The sequence below is a fragment of the Petromyzon marinus genome, chromosome 5, assembly GCF_048934315.1.
Source record: "Petromyzon marinus isolate PM22_M1 ecotype Great Lakes invasive population chromosome 5, UKy_Petmar_22M1.pri1.0, whole genome shotgun sequence".
Taxonomy (NCBI): Eukaryota; Metazoa; Chordata; class Hyperoartia; order Petromyzontiformes; family Petromyzontidae; genus Petromyzon; species Petromyzon marinus.
In genome coordinates, this window is record NC_133671.1 from 18,459,670 (window position 1) to 18,483,425 (window position 23,756).

General features: G+C 53.4%; 1 protein-coding gene across 1 annotated transcript in view; it reads left to right on the forward strand.

Annotated features, from left to right (window-relative positions):
* SLC2A11 (solute carrier family 2 member 11) overlaps positions 1 to 23,756 on the forward strand; it is a 56,541-nt gene that overhangs the window by 23,042 nt on the left and 9,743 nt on the right. Inside the window, exons 2-11 of the mRNA XM_032947229.2 lie at positions 6,195 to 6,293; positions 8,678 to 8,838; positions 12,607 to 12,731; positions 13,778 to 13,907; positions 15,001 to 15,149; positions 18,249 to 18,436; positions 20,284 to 20,394; positions 20,932 to 21,033; positions 22,041 to 22,116; positions 23,462 to 23,589. Coding sequence (XP_032803120.1) covers positions 6,195 to 6,293; positions 8,678 to 8,838; positions 12,607 to 12,731; positions 13,778 to 13,907; positions 15,001 to 15,149; positions 18,249 to 18,436; positions 20,284 to 20,394; positions 20,932 to 21,033; positions 22,041 to 22,116; positions 23,462 to 23,589 — 1,269 coding nt within the window. The remainder of the gene's footprint in view (positions 1 to 6,194; positions 6,294 to 8,677; positions 8,839 to 12,606; positions 12,732 to 13,777; positions 13,908 to 15,000; positions 15,150 to 18,248; positions 18,437 to 20,283; positions 20,395 to 20,931; positions 21,034 to 22,040; positions 22,117 to 23,461; positions 23,590 to 23,756) is intronic.

Below are 23,756 nucleotides of genomic sequence, written 5' to 3' on the forward strand. Positions count from 1 at the left end.
TCATTGCGGGCTCTTGAAATATTGAGAGGGGTTTTATTTTTTTTTACGGAATTCGAAAAAAATCGCTCTTGTCATTTCAGTTGCCGAGCCATGAGCGAGAACCTGCAACAAACAGCACGAGCTGGACAGATGTGCTCGCGGATTTTAGTTTCAGGGAAAAAAAAGGCAGAGAGTCGTGTTTGTAGGTTTCATTATTTCTGTGTTATGGCCTGCGTAAGCACGTGTGGAGAAACGGCTGTGTATGTTTGACCAGCACTATATGAAAACACCCTATAACTCCTGGGAATTCCCCCCTGGTGATGTCACCGCCATATCACAGGATTTTGATTTAAAGCTTTCGTGACTGCAGTAATTCATATTCTTAGCTCTTTCGGTAAAGTCACGTTGAAGGGAAACAATAAAACAATAAAATATATATAAAACAATAAAAATTCTCACGACGTTTCGACCATAACGCAAACGGTCATCAGGTGATGACGGTCATCAGGTGATGATGACCGTTTGTGTTATGGTCGAAACGTCGTGAGAATTTTTATTGTTTTATATATATTTTATTATTTTATTGTTTCCTTTCAACGTGACTTTACCGAAAGAGCTAAGAATACGTCACAGGATTGTTTGTCGTGTATCAGTTGGCACCCGGTGAACCATTTTTTGCATGCGAACAGAAGTGGCCCCTCGGGTTCCACACTGTCCTTGCATGTGCGATGGCAATCATCTCAGGAGCTCTGAATGTCAATGTCGAGCTCTTCGGGGTGAGACTTCGCGTAGTATTGCTGCTGTCCCTTCCCACTTTGCAGGAGCGCCAGGCCACTGTGGATTACAATACGGTCAAGTCCACGGTTCGGGTCGCGTGGCAAACGATCGTACGACAGCGGCTTGCCTTTTAAACCGTCCCGTTCATGGAGGAGACGTGTACGGGATGGCCTGTTGATATTTTCCTGATGCTGTTCAATGGTCCGGTTGCATCAGTGCCTCCCGAGGAATGCCAAAGCCAGGAGGTGTAACGTTTTGCGTCCCGAATGAGGTGAAGCACCTCGATAGATAACAAACGCATTGTCTTGTCGAACTCGGCGCGGCCTCGGAATGCACACTGAGCCTTGCACAAGCGTCTCCCCGCGCCTGCGATTAGCACGGTTGGCTACGTACGGTGCGAAAGAAGTTGAGCGCGTGTGTTTGTCGTCGTACGCCGTGCTCGGTGATTGCTCGTGTTGCACGATACAGTCAACATTCATATGGAGTCGACATGCACCCGAATCTACAGGCCCCTTCACGGGGGAGAGGGCTGAGCGGGGGGGGGGCAGTTACAGTCTCAACTTTATGGAGTTGGAAGGGGAAGAGAATTCCAGACCGCAGGAGCAGAAGCCGAGAAGGGGAGTTTGCCTGTAGGCTTTGCAAGGAGGCCTTTATTGTGCTTGAGCGAGAGACAACGTGCCGGAGGGTAAAGCGAGATGAGAGAGGAGAGATTGGCGGAGGGGCCAAGAGCTAAAAAAATGTTCAAAAAAATGGAATCTGAGACTTGACTCGTCGTTTGTCGTAGTGCTGTGGGGGTGGCCGTGCAAATAGGCTGCTGCGTTTTCGCAGCTACCTTGCCTGCCCGCGCCTCCGCAGTCGACCACAGGAATGTATCAGCCGCCACCTCTTGAGCCTTTTTCCACGCACCGTCCCCGCCGCTCAATGATAAAGTAGTTGGTGGGAGGTCGCAGGGTTAAAGGTTATCCATCGGCCCAGTTCCACATATTTCGGACTGTTTATCACACCGCTGCCTCCCCCTTACCTTATCCACCCACGGCCTCCTCCCCCGCCCGCCCGCCCGCCCCCTCATCGCCTTCTTAAACAAATATGCGGTAAACGACTGCCGGTTGCGGTAAGACATTGCCAAAGCGCCCCCGAGTTCCTTGAAGGGAGATTATAATGCATGCCCTTCCCCTTTTTGAACTTGTGGTGTATCAGTGCTTTGTGTAAATCGTCTGAGAAGCCTTCAGCTTCGGACGTCTCTTTTTGCCACGGGCAGGTCAAGTCGCGAAGCCCAAATAGCGTTGAACTTCTTTCGCGCCATACGTACGAAAGCCAAACCGTGCAAATCGGAGGTGCCCGAACACAACGGGGCTCTAAAGATGCCTACGCCGCACGTGTAAGCATGCGGCTAAGGCGTCAACAAACGGTTAGGGCAAGTGCTGTTTTGCGAGCCAACCTATGAAGGTTTGCTTTGCACACGAGGGGGTAGATCGACAAAATCCCGCCCGGCCGCCTTTGTCTCCCCAGTGGTGATGTTTAAACGCTGCACCACGTACTCATTTTATGCCAAGTCGACCTAGGGTAGGCCCTGGAACGGGTTCAAACAATCCTCACTGACGTTGACCGCGAGCGGGAATCGAACTCGGATCCGCAGGGTTTGTAGCGCACAACCACCCACCACCACCCACCGTCACCTCCCACCACCACCGTCACCTCCCGCACTGGCCAGCGATTTTTGTTTTTGTTACCGTATTTTTTGCAGCGTGAACATGCTTTTGATTGTCCGTCTGGAACGCAAAGCGGATGAGGGGGGGGGGAGAGGACGTGTTTTACCCCGAGGTACCAAATAATCCAATCTGGCCGAGGCAATTAAATATTTTATTTCTGGGACACTTTTTTTCCAGGGTTGTTACTTAACTCCGCGACTGGGGTACCAATCAATCCGAAATCGGTGCTACTCCGCGATGTCGACACGCGGCGAGGACGATTGCGCTGTGCATCGTGTACAGCTCGTCGAGACAACCATAAACAGACTAAAAATGACTGCATCACAAACATTATGCGAGAGCCGGGGTACTATGGTACCCCGGGGTACCGCCATAAGGTTCAAATCCCCCCCCAAAAAAATTGGCTTCATTAAATAATGAACTGCTACTGCATATGGATGAGCCCGTAATGGGGCTGCAATGCGCACCTGTTGCCGTGAAGGCCTCTCCCTCGAGTAAATATAATAATGAAGCTTCCCCTCTACCTCCACACTCCCTTGTTGCCACTGAGAAGCCTCCAAGTAGCACAGTTGGCTACGTACGGTGCGGAAGAAGTTCAACGTACGTACATACAAGAGGGCGCCTCGTCGTGTCTGGCAAGCCGCATGCTTTTTTTTATCCTTCGAAGCGAGAGAAGGAAATTTCGCACGAGGTCGGCACTTTCTCAACGCCCGTTTTTTTTTTACGACTTCACTACTGTGACGCGCGCCAGCGTCGCTTGGGTTGTCGTGATAATCTGCGGAGGGCGGCGTGAGCCGCGTGCCGCTGAAGGGCACTTGGCGAGGAGGGTGGAAAGTAAAGTATGAAACTATTTTTTTATTTTACCAGATGAGACCACACTGAGCTATGTAGCTCTTTTTGAGAAGCGACCTGGCCACAGATGATAGCTCAACAGAGTGGCTTATCATCGTCACGTGGAAATTTATAGCAGATAAATACTCTAAACGCGTGATGTTGATTCTAAATGTGGAGGGAAAAACCGGAGGGACCCGGAGAAAAATCCACGCGACCACGGGGAGAGAGACACGCAGACTCCAAATATACAGCAGGCGTCTGGGTCGGGATCGAACCCACGACCTCCTGCAAACCAGGCGAGGCTGTTAACATCTCGTCACCGCGGCGCTGCCAAAAGCCAGGATTACCGTCGTGATCTGCGTGCGCGGTCGCGGTTAAAGGAGGGGCTGCGTGGAGTTCCATTAAAGCGAGTGGGCATTGTCGTTTCTTAGTTTTTGTAAAACCTCGTTTGGCTTTGTTCGTGGCACGTAGCGTGCCCCCCTACAAGCCCGCGATGATATTTTGATGATGAGGATGGCGATGACCCCGTAACCCCCACACTAAAGAACGTGATCCCCCTCGAGCGTGAGCTCATATTGAACGTGTTCATTACAGCTCGAGGGTTGTATAATTAGCGTCTGTTAATATATCCAAGAATTCGCGTAATTTAAATGAATCATTACTCTGCTCCAATCTGACCCTTGATGTAAGTCATGGGATTTGAGCAGAATTTGATCATTTGGACCGACGAACTTTTTTCCCCTGCTTGGCATTGGTGAATCATTTTTCGTACGCATTCTATTTCATTCCAAACCCACACATTGCCCCCTTTCCTTAAAAGATAGGGGGAAAAAATGTGATTTAATTTGTATTGCCATCATTTGAAATTGAGCCAGCAGCGTTGTTGTGCGTGAGTAGAGAGCATCTTGTTTATTCAAGGCTCCTCCGGGTGCCGCAGGTCTACAGCCAACAGCGTCTGGCCGATTGCATAACAAAATTGGTGCTCCCATCGTGCCAACACTTCAAATATGCTTGCACAACAGGAGCTGTTGATTCACCCGGAGGTGTTCTACCAGAAGCCTTAATTTCATTACAATCATCGTCATAGTCCACGACAAATGCACTGCTAATTGAAGGCCTCGTCAGACCGTCGCCGTCCTAGCGCCTGCGCACAAGGCGATGTTTCATCGCTCCGTCTGCGCGGTGGACTTCCTCTGGGGTGCGGTGCCCCTCCCTCGGCTGATGATGCAATTATCCGTCCACGTGGCGTCACATCGCCGGCTGCGCTCAAGCGTCGCGCCTTCCACTGCGGCTGGTCCCTGATGTCGTCTCCCCACCCCCACCACCCCCACCACCCCCCGCCCCGACCATCACGGGCACCAAGCTGGCGCAAGTTCCCAGTGGCTCTCCCGAGGTTGTACGTGCGGTTGTTGAGTCAAACCTGTGCGCATTAGCGCCCCGATGGTGCAAAGCTGCAGTGCCCATCTGAAGCGCAGGCGCCATCTGGCCCAAGCCACGTCTTCTGCCCGAGGCATCGGCGCCCCTCCCAGACCACGCGGTGTCCAGATGTGCCATTCGACCCGGAATAACCCTACCCACTTAAAGCGTGCGCGAAGCGCCTGTGTCTTTTGTTATGGGGAGCGATGGGGGGGGGGAGCGATTAGTGCACTGCTATAGGAATAGGTTTTACCCTTTTAACTGGCACAAAAACTGACACCTTTATTCAAGGCATCATGTTTGCAATAACCACAACACAAGCAGTCAAAATGCAAACAAAAAAGACAACTCTGATAATAATATGCACTGTCCTTGAATTTGATTGGTCCACACCCGAGACAGCTTTTCATAGAGCCTTGTCTCCATTGGTGTCGGACCAGAAGACGCCAAAAGGCGTACAACTCAAAAACAGCGCACTATCAGAGTATTGAGGGCTCGGGGTGAGCATTTACATTATGAGACTTCCTTTGCCAGTAACAAGATGTAGGAATAGGTTTTACCCTTTTAACTGGCATAAGTGCGCGCTATCGGCACTTTCCTCACAAACAGTCCACTCAGGTTCTCATGGTAATCTGCGACATTCGCCTTTGTTCTTTGTTCAGGGATGGAATGTCCCTTGACACACACTCACACACATTTGTATATTTCTTGACCTCCTGATTTTTGCACGTGGTGCGGTTTGTCATCTCGTGGTGTCCTCGTAGTCCTCGTAGCGTTGCACATTTATCGAATTCCGCAGACATTTGTGTTCCGGCGGGAGCAAACAAAAGCCACCTCGTGGCTGCTTTCAATCAGAACGCTCTGTGCGGCAAACGCTGACGAATTAACGGGGCGATTTTCTGTTTTTCACAGTTAGCTCTTGCGGGACGAAAAAAAAACGCCTTTTGTGCTGGGATTTGAAAAGCGTGCTTTCTCCCACCCACGAGAAGGAGCACCAGCAGATAGGGTTCGTTATTGGGATTAGTTATTAAATTTGCACTTGAAAAGTGGAAATTTCACGAATATCCCAACAACGTTGGGGTGTTAAAATATTGTTTTTGTGAAAGGAAAAAAAAAACGTGCTATTGTCCATTTTCTAGTGGTGCACAATGAACAAAAAGTTAACACTTTCGTCAATAACACTGTGGCCCTAAATAGGGTAAATAAATACATATAATATGCAACAATAACAATTCTGCCCAGAAAGCACTGTGGTGTAGTCAACATTCTTGGCTTCCATTGGCCGGTTATCATCATCAAGGCATTAGTTGTTTCGCTATTTTGAAACCTTGAAATGCCACTGCAGCTCGTGCCGTCGCAGTCGATTCTACCGTTGCCCACGGAAGCCTCGGCTGAGTTCCCGAAGGAAATTCACCGCGGCTCTCGGCCGTCGTGGCCACGGCGCTCCCGCCGCCGGCCTTGTGCCTGCTGTGCCCGCAGGTTCCCGTGCTGCGCCTGTGCGTGCTGGTGGCCGCCACGGGCATTGGGGGCAGCTTCCAGTACGGCTTCAACATCTCCGTCATCAGCGCCCCCACGACCGTGAGTGCTCCCCCCCCCCCCCCCCACCCTCCGCACCCACCTCCACCATCATCCTTGCCTACTTGGTGATTTATTTCATTCACTCGATCTAGAGACCCTTTGGGTTTCCCGAGCAACATGCAAATGCTGTCAAAGCGACCGGCGGTGAGAAATTCTCCAGACTGTCTGGCACGAGGACGTTACGGGAGAAGGTTGCACAGGTACGAGAGCGATTCCGGGTGGCCATTGAGAAGCCTCCGAAAATTTGCTCGTTGTGTAATTACTTGCTAAATTGTGTAGCCACTTTCTGAGGTTTGTTTGGCGACTTTCCAGTGTAAAAAAAATCAGCGACGCTGCTCTCCCGGGCCCCCCCCTCCCCCCACTGCGCACATCCCCGCACTCCGCTGGGGTAACAAGTGTGTGGCACGCACCCACAATGCCGTGCACGCATCCACAATGCCGTGCGTGTTCGCCTCTCTGAAAGCGCATTCGTTAAAAGCCCCATACCTGCTGGGGAAGCCCTCGTCCCGCAACGGATTCGCAAAAAAGCCTTCCGTGGAAACGTCTTCTATCTCGTGACGTAACACCGACAGTCAACTGGGAATATAATATGGGGCAATGGAAAACGTTCTACAAAAGGAAAAGATGCTTCTACAACGTGTATGTATGTAGCCAACTACGCTAATCGGAGGTGCGAATCGGACTGTGCCCTGAACCTTTCAAGCGGCAATGGGGTGTCACCGGCAGCAGAACATTTCTAAAACAGGATTTGCCAAGTCAAGCGGGAGTAAATATATCCTAGAGAGCGTTCCGTTAGACGCCATTAAAATTTCCATGAAAATAACCCGGCGAGCCTCGCTTTGTTCACGTTAAAAATCATGAATCCCGGCGGATTCCCTTTGTCCTCCGGGGTGGGGGGCCTGGGCCTCATGCCGCGTGTTTGTCTGGTTTTGGGCCGAGGTTGGCCGACGAGAGCTGTTTTCGAAACATTTCTTGGCAGGGCCTCACACAAAACTGCAGCGTGGAACGGCGCGCCGATCAACCGGCTCCCCCACCCCCCGCCGCCTTCCGCCGCTGTGCCAATTACGACCGCGGGGGAGCCGCCGCTTTGTTCGACGAATTACAAAAGCGCGCAATCAAAAGTTGGAATTCCCAAATTGGCCCGAAACCGGCACTTTGTGAGCGCGCACCGGAAGGACGGGTCAGAAGCGCTGAGACGTCAAGAAGGAAATCCTGTTGAAAACCTCGCCGAATCTTTTTAAAAAGGGATAATCATTTTTTTTGGCCTTGTGGGGTTTGGCTTCCAGAGAGGGGAAGGCATTTTAGGATGAATTTGGGGCTGTGGCCAAGTTCTGAGAGTTGTGCAAATCTAGGTTTTTCAGACCTCGGTGACCTCCGCTGTGTTACTCCGTTGATTCTGCGCGAATTAATGGATGTGTGTGTATGTGTGTGTTAAATGAATGGAGGCCTGTCCCAAGTGTGAATGAAGGAGAGTGGTACTTTTTGGTATTTGTCTCAATTGTATCCAGACTGTGCATTCGGTGTCTGGTCATGATCCAAGATATCCGTTTCGGATCTCTCCATAGTGCAGTTGACTCCCTTTCGTGTTCGAGAATAGCCCACAGAACTGGATACTGTCGAGCCGCCTCCAAAATCGCTTCAAGTGACTTCTGTTCAACGTAGTATAGAAGGGGCAGCACCTCCCCACCCGCCCAGCCACAGGGAGTAATGTTCGTCGCATAACAGTTAAACCAAAATGTATCATTCTTAAGAGCTGGACGTTAGTAAAAACAGAGCGCAGGACGAAATAAAATGTTTTTGGTTATTTTGTGATTTTGATTGGTGTGGCCAGGCTGTGACCATCAACTCGCTACACTTGAGAGCACCACCATAACCCGCGCAGCTTGGGGGTAATGGCCTTCATCCATCCATCCATCAGTGGATTGACAAACGGCTGTCAATTATCATGGATTTCAAACAGGATTTACAAACAACGGTGCCAGCTCGGGAGTTGTTTGACCTCCGATGCATCTTTCCACTGCACAACCGAGCTGTACCGGAGCCACGCGAGCGAGCCAGCCTGGCGTGGCTCGGGAAGCACCGGCTTCTTTTTCCCACACTTCAAAATCCCGAACGGTGCCGCGTGGCGCCGCACACGACGCGCGCGTCACGAGGCCCCGCCGCTTGGCCCTGCTTGGCTTCGAGCCAGGATCCACGTGTCTCGTCTCGTCTTGTGAAGCCAGCGTGTCCTATCACGGCTTCGGTTTTGGTCCCGGCTATGATGCGCCAGTCGTCAAAGGTGTGCCGCTCCGACCGACTCAAGGAGACCTAACGTTTTGTAACGTCACCTCTTATTTTGTTGTTTTATTTCCTTTCTCCCGCTCGCACGCCCGACGACGGAGCAGCACATCCAGCGCTTCATCAACACGACGTGCGAGCAGCGCTACGGCGCGGGGCTCGACCAGCACGTGCTCACGCTGCTCTGGTCGACCGTCGTCTCCGTGTTCACGCTCGGCGGGTGCCTCGGCGCTCTGCTCGCGGGGCCCCTCGCCATCCGCCTGGGCAGGTGCGTTAAGTCGTAATAGCCCGCATCTATTATTTCGCCCGAATCCGCAAACAAAACGTCAGACTGCCACAGTTGGGCGACGGCAATCGGTAGTTGTGTCGCTGCGGTTCTCTGCGGCGAGTAGTGCAACGTCTTGAAAAGCAAAGGCGCTTCTACACCTCTCTAAAATAAAAATGAACGCTGACCGGCTCGCGCGTTCCGAGATTAATCGGTGGGCAGGACCCACCCTGGAACTTGCACATGTCTCGGAATGGGAAAGGGTTAAATAACTAATCGGGTTAGAGCCAAGCGCTGCACATGAGTAGCCAATGCAGGCAGCTGACAGATGCGCAGAGGCTGCTGTCTTGTTTGCCGTATTTCCCAATCGGCAGACTGCACGACTGCTGTCTTTTTTTCTCTCCCCCCCCCCCCTCGCTCTGCCCCCCCACCCTTTTTTAATTAAGTAGAGAATGCAATACATTTAAGTAAGTGGTTAATAAGTGCGTGGAAGGATTAACGAGTTAATAAATAAAGCGGCAAGGTAATTGCGTTGTTCGCGAAAATCCTGAGCTGCCCTCTGCCCGTTTAATTCTTTAATTAAAAAAATGTAATCCCCCCCCCCCCCCCCAAAGAGTTCAAAGGGTCGTGCGACTCAGCACGGCGGTGATTTGTAGCGCGCGACGTGAGGCCACGTGATTCGGCTCCTCGCCCGCCACCAGCGGAAGCGCCCCAGACGTCCCCGACGTCGGGGGGCTCGAGCCCCCGGCCGTGGCCACTGCGGCGGCCACTTGCGCCAACGCGAGCGCGCGCCGCCCTCTTCGGCATCGTCGGGCCATTATCGGTCCGCCGCTGGACGAAGGTCTCGTCCCCCGAGCCTCTTGTCGCCCCGGCTCTTACGGTCCCGCCCTTCAACATTCCACCTGAGCACCTGCGCGTGAGCGCATTTCGTCTCTCTCTCTCTGCAGTGGACGGTACTCGCAGACGCGTTCCTTCCCTTGGCTGCCACTCGATTGTACGTCTGGGCCCTCGTGCCGTCATCCCGTCCCTTCCGGCGACGCGTCCTGCCCGAGCCAGCTTACTCTTCTTAAGAGTTAGAACAATGCGTTTTTAAAACCTGCGCATGTTCTCCGATCCATGCGTTCCTCCGTCTCCCTCCCTCTTTCTCGCGCCATGCGACTGATCCCCACTCCTTGGCGTCGTCGCGCTCCGCCGACGACACGCAGCGATCGCGGCCTCCATCGCGCCGGCTCCACAACCACCGCGGCAACCACGGTGAAACTCGCCACGGCGGAGTGTGTGAGGTGTCGCGCGGCGCCCGCTCGAGCCCCCCCCCCGCTAAAAACGGTGCCCAAAGGTCAGCGCGGCAGCAGCTGTCGGCGTGGGGCCGTCTGCGTCTCGCCGAGTTCGTTAATCCGGCGGGGTGGCCCCGGCGAGAGGCGTGGCAGGGCCCGACCAAACCCTTGCTCTCCGCCTCGGCGGCCACTTCTTCCGACGCCGATCCCCGCCGACAGCTGGGAGTAGCAGACTCTGTGTCCGCCCCCCCCCCGCCCTCTCCCTCACAGCTCTCATTGGTTTGTGACGCAGCCTCCGTGTCTCATTTGATTGGAGTACACCGGCGGCGGGGTCCCCTAATCGAGGCCGGCGTTGCCCCCCCCCCCCCCCCCCGATGTGCGTGGGGCTGTGATGGACGTTCGAGGGCGAGCTCGGGTGGTGTTTCTTGCCTCTTGGCGCGGAAGCTCAACGGAGGTTCATGAGTCCGAGAGGTGGCAGGGCCCGGCCGTGCCGCGCTACGGGGGTGGTAACCCGGGGCTCGGATGAGCCGTCCAGCCGTGCAGAGCTGCAAGCGACTTCTTCTTGTTCTTGTGCAAGGCCTGACCTTTATGGCATCCGCCCCAGCAAGTGGGCTTATTGTTCGTTGGCCAGGAAAAGGGGGCACGGCGTGGCGGGGCAGAGGTGCGGCTGAGCATCCGCGCCACTTGGCCAGCGGACGAGAATGCACAGTCCGCAGAGGTCCCTCGCCAATTGGGCCAAATGGAAGGGGTTAGCTGGAGGTCGGTGTCGAAACGCACGATTCAAGCGAGGCGTGTGTGCGTGTGTGCGTGTGTGCGCGTATCCCGGCCTTCATAGGTGCTGCTCGCTAACAGCACATGCCCCAACAGTCTGTTGAAGGCTGCACGGGGGTCTCTTTATCTTGTTATTGTCCCGGATTGCCCTTAATTGATTCCAGCAATGGTTTTTAATTCTCACTCGCATCTTTGAGACCCACTTTGTCACATCGCTGAATAATCCGCTTGGAATTACAAGTGTAAGCCTATTCTCCTGCTATTGGAATTCAGTTAAGTACATTGGATTAAATAAATAAAATATATCTTCACTTGAGATTAGGGGAGGATTAAATCATGAATGGAACAAACGATGTATAACTTATTTCCCTTCATGTCATTCGTTTCATGTGTATATGCAGAGGGGTGGAGCGTTTATGCAGTGGTTAGTTCACTGCGCTATGAACCCAGTGACACGTATTCATTGCCCAGCCGTAGTGTCATCAGGGGTGAGTGATATCTGAACCAGCCCTGCAACAACCCCACTACACCACTACCCCAAGCCTTGCTGACCGGTGGGGTGAAGTATGGTCAAAACAGCCTGTGACCACCAAGGCATGTTCAAGACCAGCAGTGTTTAGACAAAGTGCTGTACAATGTTGTACGTTAATTTCGGAGGCCCTGCTTTAAATAACTTCTCCGTGCCTGCTCTGTGCGATACAAATGCTCGGTTGAATACGCCTTTTTTGTTTTCAATCCATCACTGAAGCATTTTTGTTGCGTTAGTCCAGCCGTTTGCATCCAAAATACGATTTTAAAGCAAACATTATTCCGACAAGTTAAGCTTTTTTTTATCGAAACCAGCGGTAGACTCCCCACATGTGAAAAAAATGTTAAACTCCACATGGAAACACTCTGGGCTTTTAGCGCCGTTTACCAACCCTCGTGTTACAGGCTCAGCGGTACAAGCAGCGCATCTGGCCCCTGAGCAGCGCACTCGGCCGCACACGCTGGCGACATCACCCCATCGCCCTAGCGAGGCTTGCAGAGCACCATGGGAAACTTTTCCCACGATGCCTTGCTGCCCGCACACACAAAGACAAAGAATCCTCCGGGATAGCCTTAACAGATCTTTGGGGCAAGTGCTGTTAGCGAGTAGCACCGACGAAGGCCGGAACCGCACACGAGAGGGGTGGGTGGCCAGCTCCATCCCCAGCCGCCTTTGTCTTCCTAGTGGCAAATTGTTACACACCGCACCGGGTATTCATTTGAGGCCGAGTCGACCTCGGGAAAGCTCACTACCGGTTCAGATAATCGTCACCGGTGTTGGCCGTGACCGGCAATCGAACTCTGGTCACCGGGTTCCAGAGCACAGGACGCTATACTACCGCTCCCCACACACACCCACACAAAGACAAAGATCCCCGTATAGCCTTAGACTGTTGGGGTAAGTGCTGTTAGGCCAGAATGGCAGACGGAGGGGGTGGATGGCCGCCACCACGCCCGGCCGCCTTTGTCTCCCTAGTGGCGATGTTTGCTGCACAGCGCGCCAGGTACTCAATTGAGTCAACACACAGACACACGCACACACACACCGACACCTTTCGCTCGCCCACCCTATGGCCGCAGAGCGACACAGGCGAACCGTGGTGGTGGTGGCGGCGGTGGTTGGGGGTGGAGACGGCGTCTGGTTGATGAACTCGGTCACTGCTAACCGCGTCTCGCTGCGCGCGCCCTCGCTTCGCAGGAAGGGTGCCCTGCTGTTCAACAATGGCTTTGCGGTGCTGGCCGCGGTGCTGATGGGCGTGAGCCGTCCCGCGACCTCCTTTGAGCTCATAATCATCGGCAGGCTCCTCATCGGCATCAACTGCGGTGAGCTGGGGCCCCCCGGGGTCCGTCCCGCCCCCCCCCCCCGCCACCTCCCCCCGTACAGAGAGGCTTAGGTGGTGGGTGGCCAGCGCAAGGAGGATTGGAGGATTGAGCCTCCCCCTTCAGACTTTGCGGTTAATATGCACGGTGGGGGGGGGGGGGAAGGCAGGTGGCTACGTTCGGTGTAGCGGTCGGATTTTCTCTTTTTTTTAAATGCCAGAAGGTCTTTGTTTGATTACAAAGCACGTTCGTGGAAGGTCACGTGTCGTGCCCCCCGTAATAAACATGAGCTCAGATTCTCTTTCCATTTCACGTTGCATTATTTTCTTTTTCCCCAGCAGAGGCTATACTCGCCAAGTTATCATTTGCTTTTAGATCTTGTCGAGTGGTCGCCCGTACACCCCGCTCCTGTTGCACGGGCTCCGTGTGTCCGTACGCATGCGCATTTATACTCAGAAGTTAATACACAGTGTGTCTTGCATGATTGGGCTTTGATGAAATATGAGTGACTCCAACCGTAACACGGTCTGGGCGCCCGCCGCACACTTCACCGAGCAGCAATTTCACCAACTCGTATATTTTATCATCGCTCATTTGCTGTGGTATAACGACATACATTTATATATACACATTGACACACACGCGTACAGCGGTCCATCCCTGCCTTGTTATTCAATACATTTTCAGAAATTCGCGGTCACGAGTCGATGCAAGTGTCCCAAACTGTAGTTTTTTTGCCCACTTTGTGGCAAACGTAGCGGCCTCTTCGTGGCTGTATGGGGTCACGTGAACCCATTAACGTGCAACCTTTGCGAAATTTTCAAAACGTCGATTATGCGTGTCGCGAGCTCAAGAATCGACGTGGATGACGACGACCGATGGAAGCTCATCGCCGCTGAACCCCCCCGACCCATTTTGCCGTCGCCAGCGAACTTTGCCGTTTGCGAGCGTAACGCATTTCTGCACGTGTCGTCCAACCAACCGACCAATCACGTATGCCGTTTGTCGCGTGCGTGCGTGAATGCGTGCGTGCCTGCCCCCACTCACAGGAGTGGGCCTGAGCCTGCAGCCCATGTTCCTGGGGGAGTCGGCCCCCCAGCACCTGCGTGGGATAATGGCGATGGGTGGCATCCTCTTCCTGCCCTTCGGCATCGTCAGCGGACAGATCATGGGGCTACGGTGATGATTGCCGATGATCACTGTTGACTCCGTCAGACACTGACCAGATCTCGACTGCTGACTTGCTTAAAACTACTTTTTTTATTTTACCAGGTAAGGCCCACTGAGCTATGTAGCTCTTTTTCAGAAGCGACCTGGCCACAAAGGACAGCTCAACGAAGTTGCTTATTGTGTGGAAATTTATAGCAACCAAATACTCTCTCAACGCGTGTTTCTCAAAGTGGAAGGAAAAATCCACTCGACCACAGGGAGAGAGACACGCAAACTCCAAATATACAGCAGCAGGTGTCAGGGTCGAGATCGAACCCACGACCTCCTGCATACCAGGCGAGGTAGTTAACATCTCACTTTGTTGGAACCACCTGAGATGGCATAGCGATGGCGATTCCCATTTGTTTATGTGGCTCATAAGAGTTAATTACGTGATAACTATTTTAACTGAGTGAGTAATAAAATAATTAACCTTTGTTAGCCGTATAAATCTATATATCGCGACTAATAAAGTTGAGCTACTTTAGGTGGCACCAGTATCTGCTCTGGCCCATGGGCTACACGAGACAGGACACTTTCTTGCAAAAGGATTCGTAAGCTTTTCTATGCCAATCCTTTTACTGATCCGCTAATCGACATGACGAACCAGACGAGCCGTAGAAAAGAGACGTTAGGACGGGGAGCCTCGCACAACATGCGGGCGCTGACATTGAAGTCCGCTCGGCAGCCACTCCTCGCCGAGCTGCTGGAGCCAGGACGCAGACCCCGGGGGCGCCGGCGTTCGATCGTGCGTGTGCGTGCGTACGTGACGCCAACCACAGTGACGATGATCTGAGCCGGTCCTGGGTCTCCCCTAGGTCGACTCAGCCTCAAATGAGTAACCTGGTGCGGTGCGTAGTAAACATCGCCGCTGGGGAGACGAAGGCGGCCGGGACGTGGTGCTGGCCACCCACCCCCCTCGTGTGCCGGCCTTCGTAGCTGCTCGCTAACAGCACTTGCCCCAACAGTCTGTTAAGGCTACATGGGGGGTGGGATCTTTGTCTTTGCGTGACGTTGCTCCCTCCCCCGGGGACTGCCGTGTTTCCCCCGCCCACCGTTGCAGGGAGCTGATGGGTGAGGAGGAGATGTGGCCGTTCCTGCTGGCACTAACGGTGGTGCCGGCGCTGGTGCAGCTCGCCGTGCTGCCCCTGCTCCCCGAGAGCCCTCGCTTCCTGCTCATCGACCGCGACGACCGCAAGCGCTGCCTCAAAGGTAGCCGAGCGCAAACGGCGCTCTCTTATACGCAAACAGCACATGGGCACACATGGGAACACATGGGAACACATGGGAACACATCACATGGGAACACATCACATGGGAACACATCACATGGGAACACATGGGAACACATGGGCATGGGCACACATGGGAACACATGGGAACACATGGGCACACATGGGAACACATGGGCACACATGGGAACACATGGGCACACATGGGCACACATGGGAACACATGGGCACACATGGGCACACATGGGAACACTTGGGCACACATGGGAACACATGGGAACACATGGGCACACATGGGAACACATGGGCACACATGGGAACACATGGGAACACATGGGCACACATGGGAACACTTGGGCACACATGGGCACACATGGGAACACATGGGCACACATGGGAACACTTGGGCACACATGGGCACACATGGGAACACATGGGCACACATGGGCACACATGGGCACACATGGGAACACATGGGAACACATGGGCACACATGGGAACACATCACATGGGAACACATGGGAACACATCACATGGGAACACATGGGAACACATGGGAACACATCACATGGGAACACATGGGAACACATGGGAACACATGGGAACACATGGGCACACATGAGCACACATGGTACAAACGGTACAAATGGACAACATAGCACGCACGGTGCCAAGTTATATCGGCATGTAACGATGTATTGACTTTAATCGCTCTCCGATACGTTTTCGGGTTGTGCCCCGCGTTGTTCGGCGTTGAGGTCCAACGTTTCGGTTTTGTGGCGGATGATGACGACGACGACGAACGGTGGTGATCGTCATCAGGCTTTGCTCAATCCATCATCTCCCGTGATCCGGCGAGCGCGATGCACCGCCTGGCACCTTCTTGCGCGCGAGCCGACGCCGTCGCTTGCCATTGCACCGGGACACAATGTCGATTTTTAAATGAGAAAACGGGGAGCGCCCGTCGGTAGGGTCCGCCCGCGTGCTTCACGCGGGCGTTGGTCGAGGCTGCTCGTCGCGCCACCGGCGGACGGGAGCGGAGACTGCCGTGACGTCAACGCCATCGGGCCCATCGGGACAAATTTGCAGCCCAGGGTGCATCATTTTGACTTTGGAAGTGGTGGTGGGGGGGGGGGGGGGAAGGGCCTGTGTCCCTTGCCCAAGGTAAATTCATTTTTGGGGGGCCTTCCTGAGTTTTGGGACCCCCGTGCAATTGTATACCCCCTTGCTCCTCGCTCCCCCCCGCCCCCCCCCCCCGCCCATATTGTGTTGTTAGACCTGCATCACGTACAGGTATAGGGATGGCCACCTGCTCCTGGTTTTAACCAGGAACATCCTCTCTTTGAGGTCGCTTTCCAGGGACCATCTGCAAGCCTTTCAAAGGCCTGGCCTTTACAAGTTGCGTAACAGTAATGACGGTAATAATAAAACAAAAATCTCCCGTCTCTGTGATTTGTGTCTCAGAGGTGGCAACCCAAAACCGGGTTATTCACCTTGATGGGGATGGGGGGGGGTAGTGGAGGGCGCACGATCACCGCCTAAGGAATTTGGCAACGGCACCTGGCACAGCCGGGGGGCCCTGGCACGAACAGCGTGCCACGCCACGGCGCTCGCTACCAGGGCACGGGAGGCCCCCCACCCCCCCCTCCCCCCCCGTATTTCGGAGCTATCTGGCGTGTGCAGCGCAGCACACGGGCGGCGCGATGGCTGCACGGCTGTACCTTAGTGCCACCACTGCCGGTGATTGCACCCGCCCAGAATTCCCCCCACCCCAACTCGCCCCCGCCATCGAGGTGAATGGCCGAGGAATCGGGTGGTGGGCCACCTTCGGGGCCACAAGCGAACGCGAGGGACGGAGGAGAGACCCTGCAAGGGCACAAGCCATGTCGTGTCGTTAATGTTCATGCCGTTGTGCACGATGGGCTGTGTATCCTGAAGGTCGTGGTGACTTCATCCGTGACGCTCATGACGATGTGAATCCTCCGCGATTAAAAGTGTAACGGAGGGTTTTTTTTAGGGTTAGATCGCGTAAATGTATAAATGTTGTGTCGTTAAACCCCGCCACCACCCGCCACAGCCAACTAGTAAGGGTTGTCACGTAAACAGAACGTGCCAATTCGTCACTGGTACAGCACTAACCGGTGTGTTGGAAGCCACTCTCCAACACTGCTGTACTAGTGACAAATTGGAATGTTCTGTTTACGTGACAACCCTTACTATACTCTTTAGTTCTTTCGGTAAAGTCACGTAGGTAGAAAAAATAATATTAGATCACGACGTTTCGATCCTCGCACAAGCAACCGTCTGCGTCGGGTGGTGGCGGGTTTAACGACACATTTATATATTTACGCGATCCAACCCCACAACAAACCTCTCATGGATGACTTTGGTCGCGAAAGCCTACGTGTTAAACTCATTACAAGTGTATTTTTGGTTTTTTTATTTTAGTTTTTTTACCAGATTAAAAAATAGTGGAAGCAATTCGCATCCTCTCGCGAACATCCTCTCTCTCTCTCGAGGCGGCCACAGGAATTGGAAAAAAAACATCGGCCCACGCAGAAATTGGTGGCGATTGCGATGGCAACTCCGTGGACCGAGACCCACGCGGTTTTGTTTCGTTATCTTCAAAGGGGCAGTCGATTCCTCGTGGTGCAATTAATGCCTCGGCAGTTGGTGGCATTTCCGTGGTGGCGGAGTAACCGTTGCGAGCTCACGCGCATGTAGCAAGGGGGCCGGCCATAGTGCTGCAGGTGGTTAGCACCTCTGCACTGCATCGCCAACTCGGCCACCCGAGTTGGATTCCCGCTCGTGGCCAAAATGGAGGATGAATATCTTAACTCGAGACCTGGGCCCTCCCCCTGGGGTCGACTCAATTTTAATTGAGTAAAATATGGCAGTGTATGAAATATCAGTCCTGGTGAGACAACGGCGGACGGGGAGGCCCTCTGGTGCTGGACACCCGCCCCCTCGTGTCCCCGTGCCAGCCTTCACAGGTACTGCTCGCTAACAGCGCTTGCCCCTGAACAGTCTGTTAAGGTTACACAGGGGACATATGTATTGTTTTTTTTTTATTCCACAGCCCTGCAGTGGCTGCGCGGGGCGGGCGACGTCACGGACGAGATGGCGGAGATGAGGGCCGAGCACGCGAAGCTGCAGGGCCAGAAGAAGAAGATGCCGCTTGACCTGCTGCGCGACCCCTCGCAACGGTGGCAGCTCATCACCGTCGTGGTCATGGGTGCCGGGCAGCAGCTGTGCGGACTCGACGTGGTGAGCACCTCCCCTGCCACCACCACCCCCCACCCCCCCCCCACCACGATTGCATGACTTGTAAAAGGCAATGGTACAGGTGCAGCCCTGCAGTTGCTCGCTCACGCCACCGCTGGTGAAGAGGGCCACGACTACAAAGCGGAAGCTCCGGAGGGTCCCCTCCCAAGAGGAGGAGGGGGGTTGTGGGTATTTTGTCCAACTCGTCCACGCTGGCTGGATGTTACCGCACACAACCTACCAATCAACGGACTGTGGGTACACACATTTACACTGCTGGTTGGACAGAGGTGGTTGGGTGGGGGGGGCGATTTAATAAACTTGTGCCGTTGCTTCAATTTCTGCGCCGGGAGATCGAAGTGGTGACCTGTGGATTGGTTGTCCAGTGTGGTTGACCACTGGCACCACCGCCTCTTCCTACGCGGGTTAATTACATTTTAGCCGAGCGTTAGGGCTCAACGATGAATTGATTTAAAATAGAAATCGCAATTTGAAAAAACGCTATTAGCAAATCGCAAAGGCTGAGATTTTTTGCGATTTGAAAAAGTCCTATTGCTTTCTTATTGGAATAGTTTTATTTATTATTATTATTATAAGTTTATTTATTTAACGTAATCGTTCTATGCTTGATTGTTCTATTTCAGTTAAAACATTTTAATAAATACATGTTGGAAGCAATCCATATATTTTAAGTTCTCATCCTTGCATTAGAATATATAGAGCAGTTCATATGTTGATGGTATCACGTGGTAATGCTCCATCACATGTTTGAAATCTATTACACATTGAATATTGAACTGAAGCTTGACTTAACAAAAATAAAATCGGCAAATCAAAATGCAATATCTGTCAGAAAAATCGCAATTAGATGTTTTCCCCAAATCGTTCAGCGCTACCGAGTGTGCACGTGGCGCAGTTTGAATCGGTGAGATGAATACCCCATGAAGTCCCCCTGCCAATGACCAAATCTCCCGGAAGGTACCGGATCGCATCGCCCACTGCATTAAAGAATGGTCCGCAGACGGAGACTTCGCAGAACTGCTTCTGATATCTTTTCAATTGACCGCTTATCTACCGCTAGAGGACACTGCAATTTCCCAACCCATTCTGCTGCAGAGGGTAAAGTTCGCCTCTTGACTGTCAAAACTTATATTCATCATTCCCAGCGCTGGAAGTTGGCCAATCCGAAATTTAATACGACGGGGAGTTTTTTTTTTTGCGCACAATCGTCCGTGCTTGTACACATTTCTGACTGTTGTTGGAAACGTTCTAGATTACCACGTACAACATCCTGCAAGCGGAGGGGGGGGGGGGCTCCACTTGACACAAGTCCGGCTGCCGTGACCCTGCGAGATACGCCCCGGCTGGGTCATTGCGAAATTTGCTTTTGATACGCAAATAAACATTCACGCAGCCGGATTCCCGCTGCCCCCACAACGCGACAATACTTGTACGGTGGCCGGCCGTCCCCCCCCCCCCCTTGCTTTTCTGCACAGCGTCATTTATTTCGGTTCCATCTCTCGGAACCGAAATAAGGCGCGCGTGTCCTCACTTGCGCCTACGCCCGGGGAGGTTTTGCGCCTACGCGTGAACCTGCGTGCCGGGGCAAGCGCCGATCGCCAAAGGGGACGGCCCCCCCCCCCCTCCCCCGATATTTGGGGCGCCACTGGTGGCGAGATGTTAGCGACCTCGCCAGGTGTGCAAGGAGGTCATGGGTTAAATCTCGACTCATGACGCCTGTAGCTTAGTGGGCCTTAACTGGTCGTGAAAAAAAGTTTTTAGTTTTAACGTTTTTGTTTTCTCTGTGCGCGGTGTTTCGTTGCTGTTCTCGGTGTGTGTTGGGCGCGCAGATCTACTCCTACTCCACGTACATTTTCGAAGCGTCAGGCGTTTCCCACGACAAGATCACCTACGTCACCATCGGCACGGGCGTGTGCGAGATGTTCACGGTGTTCGTCAGCGTAAGTTTGGGTTGCACGGCCCCCCCCCCCCCCCCCCCGTGCAGTGCGATGACGATCGTGGTCGTTAGGAGTTTTGAGGTGGCGTTACACCCTGTGTTTGTGGGGGGGGGGGTTTATGTAGTTGAGCCTGTCCGCACGAAAACGCAACGGATGTGATGTGTTCGACGTTTCGCTCCGCGTGCTTCTTCGGGAAATCGGAACTGTCACCTAAAGCAGAATCGTCTCGTCATCGGATTCCTCCAGTAAAAATAAATATTCTTATTCTGAAATGGCAGGCATCTATTCCCAAACGACACACGGTAACAACGGAACAGCACATTCGAGAGCAATGTGGTTTCTTTTTTGCAGTTGTGAAGGAGGGATGTAGCATAGAAACGTGCGGCTCCTGCCTCTGCAGGGGGGGGACCCCTGTGTGAAGGTGCACGCCATGAGAACTGTCCCAGTGAATGACAAATACATCCTGAGCGTCGGCAATTGCGGTCGATTGCGGCCGATGATGGAAGCCGGCTTCCATTGCGGGCACGCGTGTGTCCCCAGGGCTACTTCATCGAGCGCGCTGGAAGGCGACCGCTGCTGATCGGCGGCTACATGATGATGTCGGTGGTGTGCGTCGTGATGACCGTGTCCCTGCACCTCCAGGTAAACCCAAGTCCAGCTGCGCGTTCACGGCCGGCCAGATTGCGTTACGACGGGAGGCCCCGGGGGAGCCCGTGCCCGATGGGCCTGGCTATCTGAAGTTCGGTGTACAAATTGTACATCGCAATTCGAAGTTTAAAATTAGTAACACTTTCAATTTTTAAACCATAACATAACACGTGATGAGCCACTTGGTTGAGCTATCATCCGTGGCCCGGTCGCTTCTGAGTTAGAGCTCTAAAGCTCAGTGGGCCTTACCTGGTAAACAATTTAAAAATTTGTTGAGTTTTTGTTTATTTTACATGACGACGATATCACCATTGGGATACAATTGGAGAAAGACGAAAATTAATTTTGGAGAGAGAGAAAAAAAAGCCGCCTTAGTTACTTCTGCAAATCTGGGTACGGATCCGACAGCCTGTGTCACGCGTGTGTGTGTGTGCGTGTGTGTGTGTCGCATGTGGGGAGCGATAGTGTAGCGGTTAGCGCGCTGCGGTATGAACCCGGCGACACGGGTTCGATTCCCGCTCACGGCCAACACCAGTGACGATTATCTTAACCGGTCCCGGGCCTCCCCTAGGTCGACTCAGCCTCAAATGAGTAACTGGTGCAGTGTGTAAACATTGCCACTAGAGAGACAAAGGCGGTCGGGCGTGGTGCTGGCCACCCACCCCCTCGTGTACCGTTACCGGCCTTCATAGGTGATCGCTAACAGCACTTGCCCCTACAGTCTGTTAAGGCTATATGGGGGACCTTTGTCTTTGTGTCACGTTTGTGTGTGTGTGTGCGTGCGTGCGTGCGGGCGCGTGTGTGTGTGTGTCAACTCAGCCTCAAATGAGTACCTGGTGCGGTGTGTAAACATTGCTGCTGGGGAGACAAAGCTGGCCAGGAGTGGTGCTGGCCACCCACCCCCTCGTGTGCCGTGCCTGCCTTCATATGTGCCCGCTAACAGCACTTGCCCCAACAGCCTGTTAAAGCTATACGGGTGGGATCTTTGTCTTTGTACCCAGGACTCCGTGGAGTGGATGCCGTACCTCAGCGCCACATGCGTGTTCGGCTACATCCTCAGCTTTGGCATCGGCCCAGGTAAACTCACGATCCTCGCGATCCCTCGCGATGCTAGCGATCCCTCGCAATCCTCGCGATGCTCACGATCCTAGCAATGCTCGCGATCCTCGCACCAGCGTGAGATTCCCGGCGTCCGCCTCCCAATTCCGCCCCTCGCCCCTCATTCTGGGCCAGAACTTTAAGGCAATGGAAATCTCCGTAATGTTGAAGCATCGCTAGTGACACGGAGACTCGTGCAAACTCTCCAATCCTCTTCTCTCCATGTCTTCGTTTAGTCCTGTGTCCCTCCATCGTCTTTACGGTTTCCCGTGCTTTATACTCCTGCATGTGACTCTTCATCCAGTGAAGGCAGGGAGCATAGGCATAGGGGCATAGAAGTCGGGTACAACAATTGTTGTTGCTGCACTGCCCACTACTGCCCACCAGAGGTCTGCAGCCTCATAACAGCTATCCAGTACTTCTGATTTTTTTCACATCTGCGCACTAACCAGGCTCTCAACCCTGCTCAACTAATCCGGTGATCTGACAAAAAGTGAGCGCATTCGAGGGGCGGGGGGGGGGGGTTTCATCAGGGTGCACATTAACCAATATCTCGTGTAATTCAAGAGTTGATTTATTGGTCACGGGTGGCCGTGGGTCGCCATTGTAAAAATAAAGAGAGCTGTTGAGCTGGATGGGGCCATCCAGGCATTTGGCTACTTTCCACGTCCACATGATCAGCCATGTCGTTGAGCGATCATTTGTGGCCAGGTCGCTTCTGAAAAAGAGGTGTGTGTGTGTGTGTATATATAGACAGTAGCTCAGTGGGCCTTAGCCGGTAAAATTAAAATAAAAAGTAGCAATAAGTAGTTTAGTTTAACACGTAGGCTTTCGCGACCAATATCATCCATTATAGAGGGGTTTTTTTTGGGTTAGATTGCATTCGTTCACTCACGTGTTTCTCGTCAATATTCTTGTTGCCGCTAGCTGCATCTGCTCCTGTGTGTGTGTTTGTGTGTCTTAGTGGGGAGCGGTAGTGTAGCGGGTTAGCGCGCTGCGCTACAAACCTGGTGACCCGACTTTCATTCCCGCTCAAGGCCAACACCGTCGGTGACGATTATCTGAACCGGTCCTGGTGGACCTTCCTTAGTTCGACTCGGCCTCAAACGAGTACCTGGTGCGGTGTGTAGTAAACATCGCCACTGGGGAGACAAAGGCGACCGGGCGTGGTGCTGGCCACCCACCCCCTCGTGTGCCGTGCCGGCCTTGATAGGTGCTACTCGCTAACAGCACTTGCCCCTACAGCCTGTTAAAGCTACACGGTGTGGGGGGGGTCTTTGTCTTTGTGCGTGCGTGTGTCGCGCGTCACGCGATCGTAACGCAGGTGGCGTGACGGGAATGATGGCGGCGGAGTTGTTCACGCAGGAAGCGCGCCCGGCAGCCTACATGATCAACGGCTCCTGCAACTGGATCTTCCTCTTCTCCATCGGCATGGTGTTCCCCTTCATGGTGGTGCGAGCCCCCATCCCTCGCGGGTTTGGCATCGGTGGCGTTCCCATGCACAGTTGGCGGCGTGGCAGGCAGTTTTGACGACTGAGGGGGGATGCTCACAGGTTGGGGAACCATCGTCCGGTGCAGGGGTGATCCTGGTCGTACTTCGAAATACCGAAACTGTAATA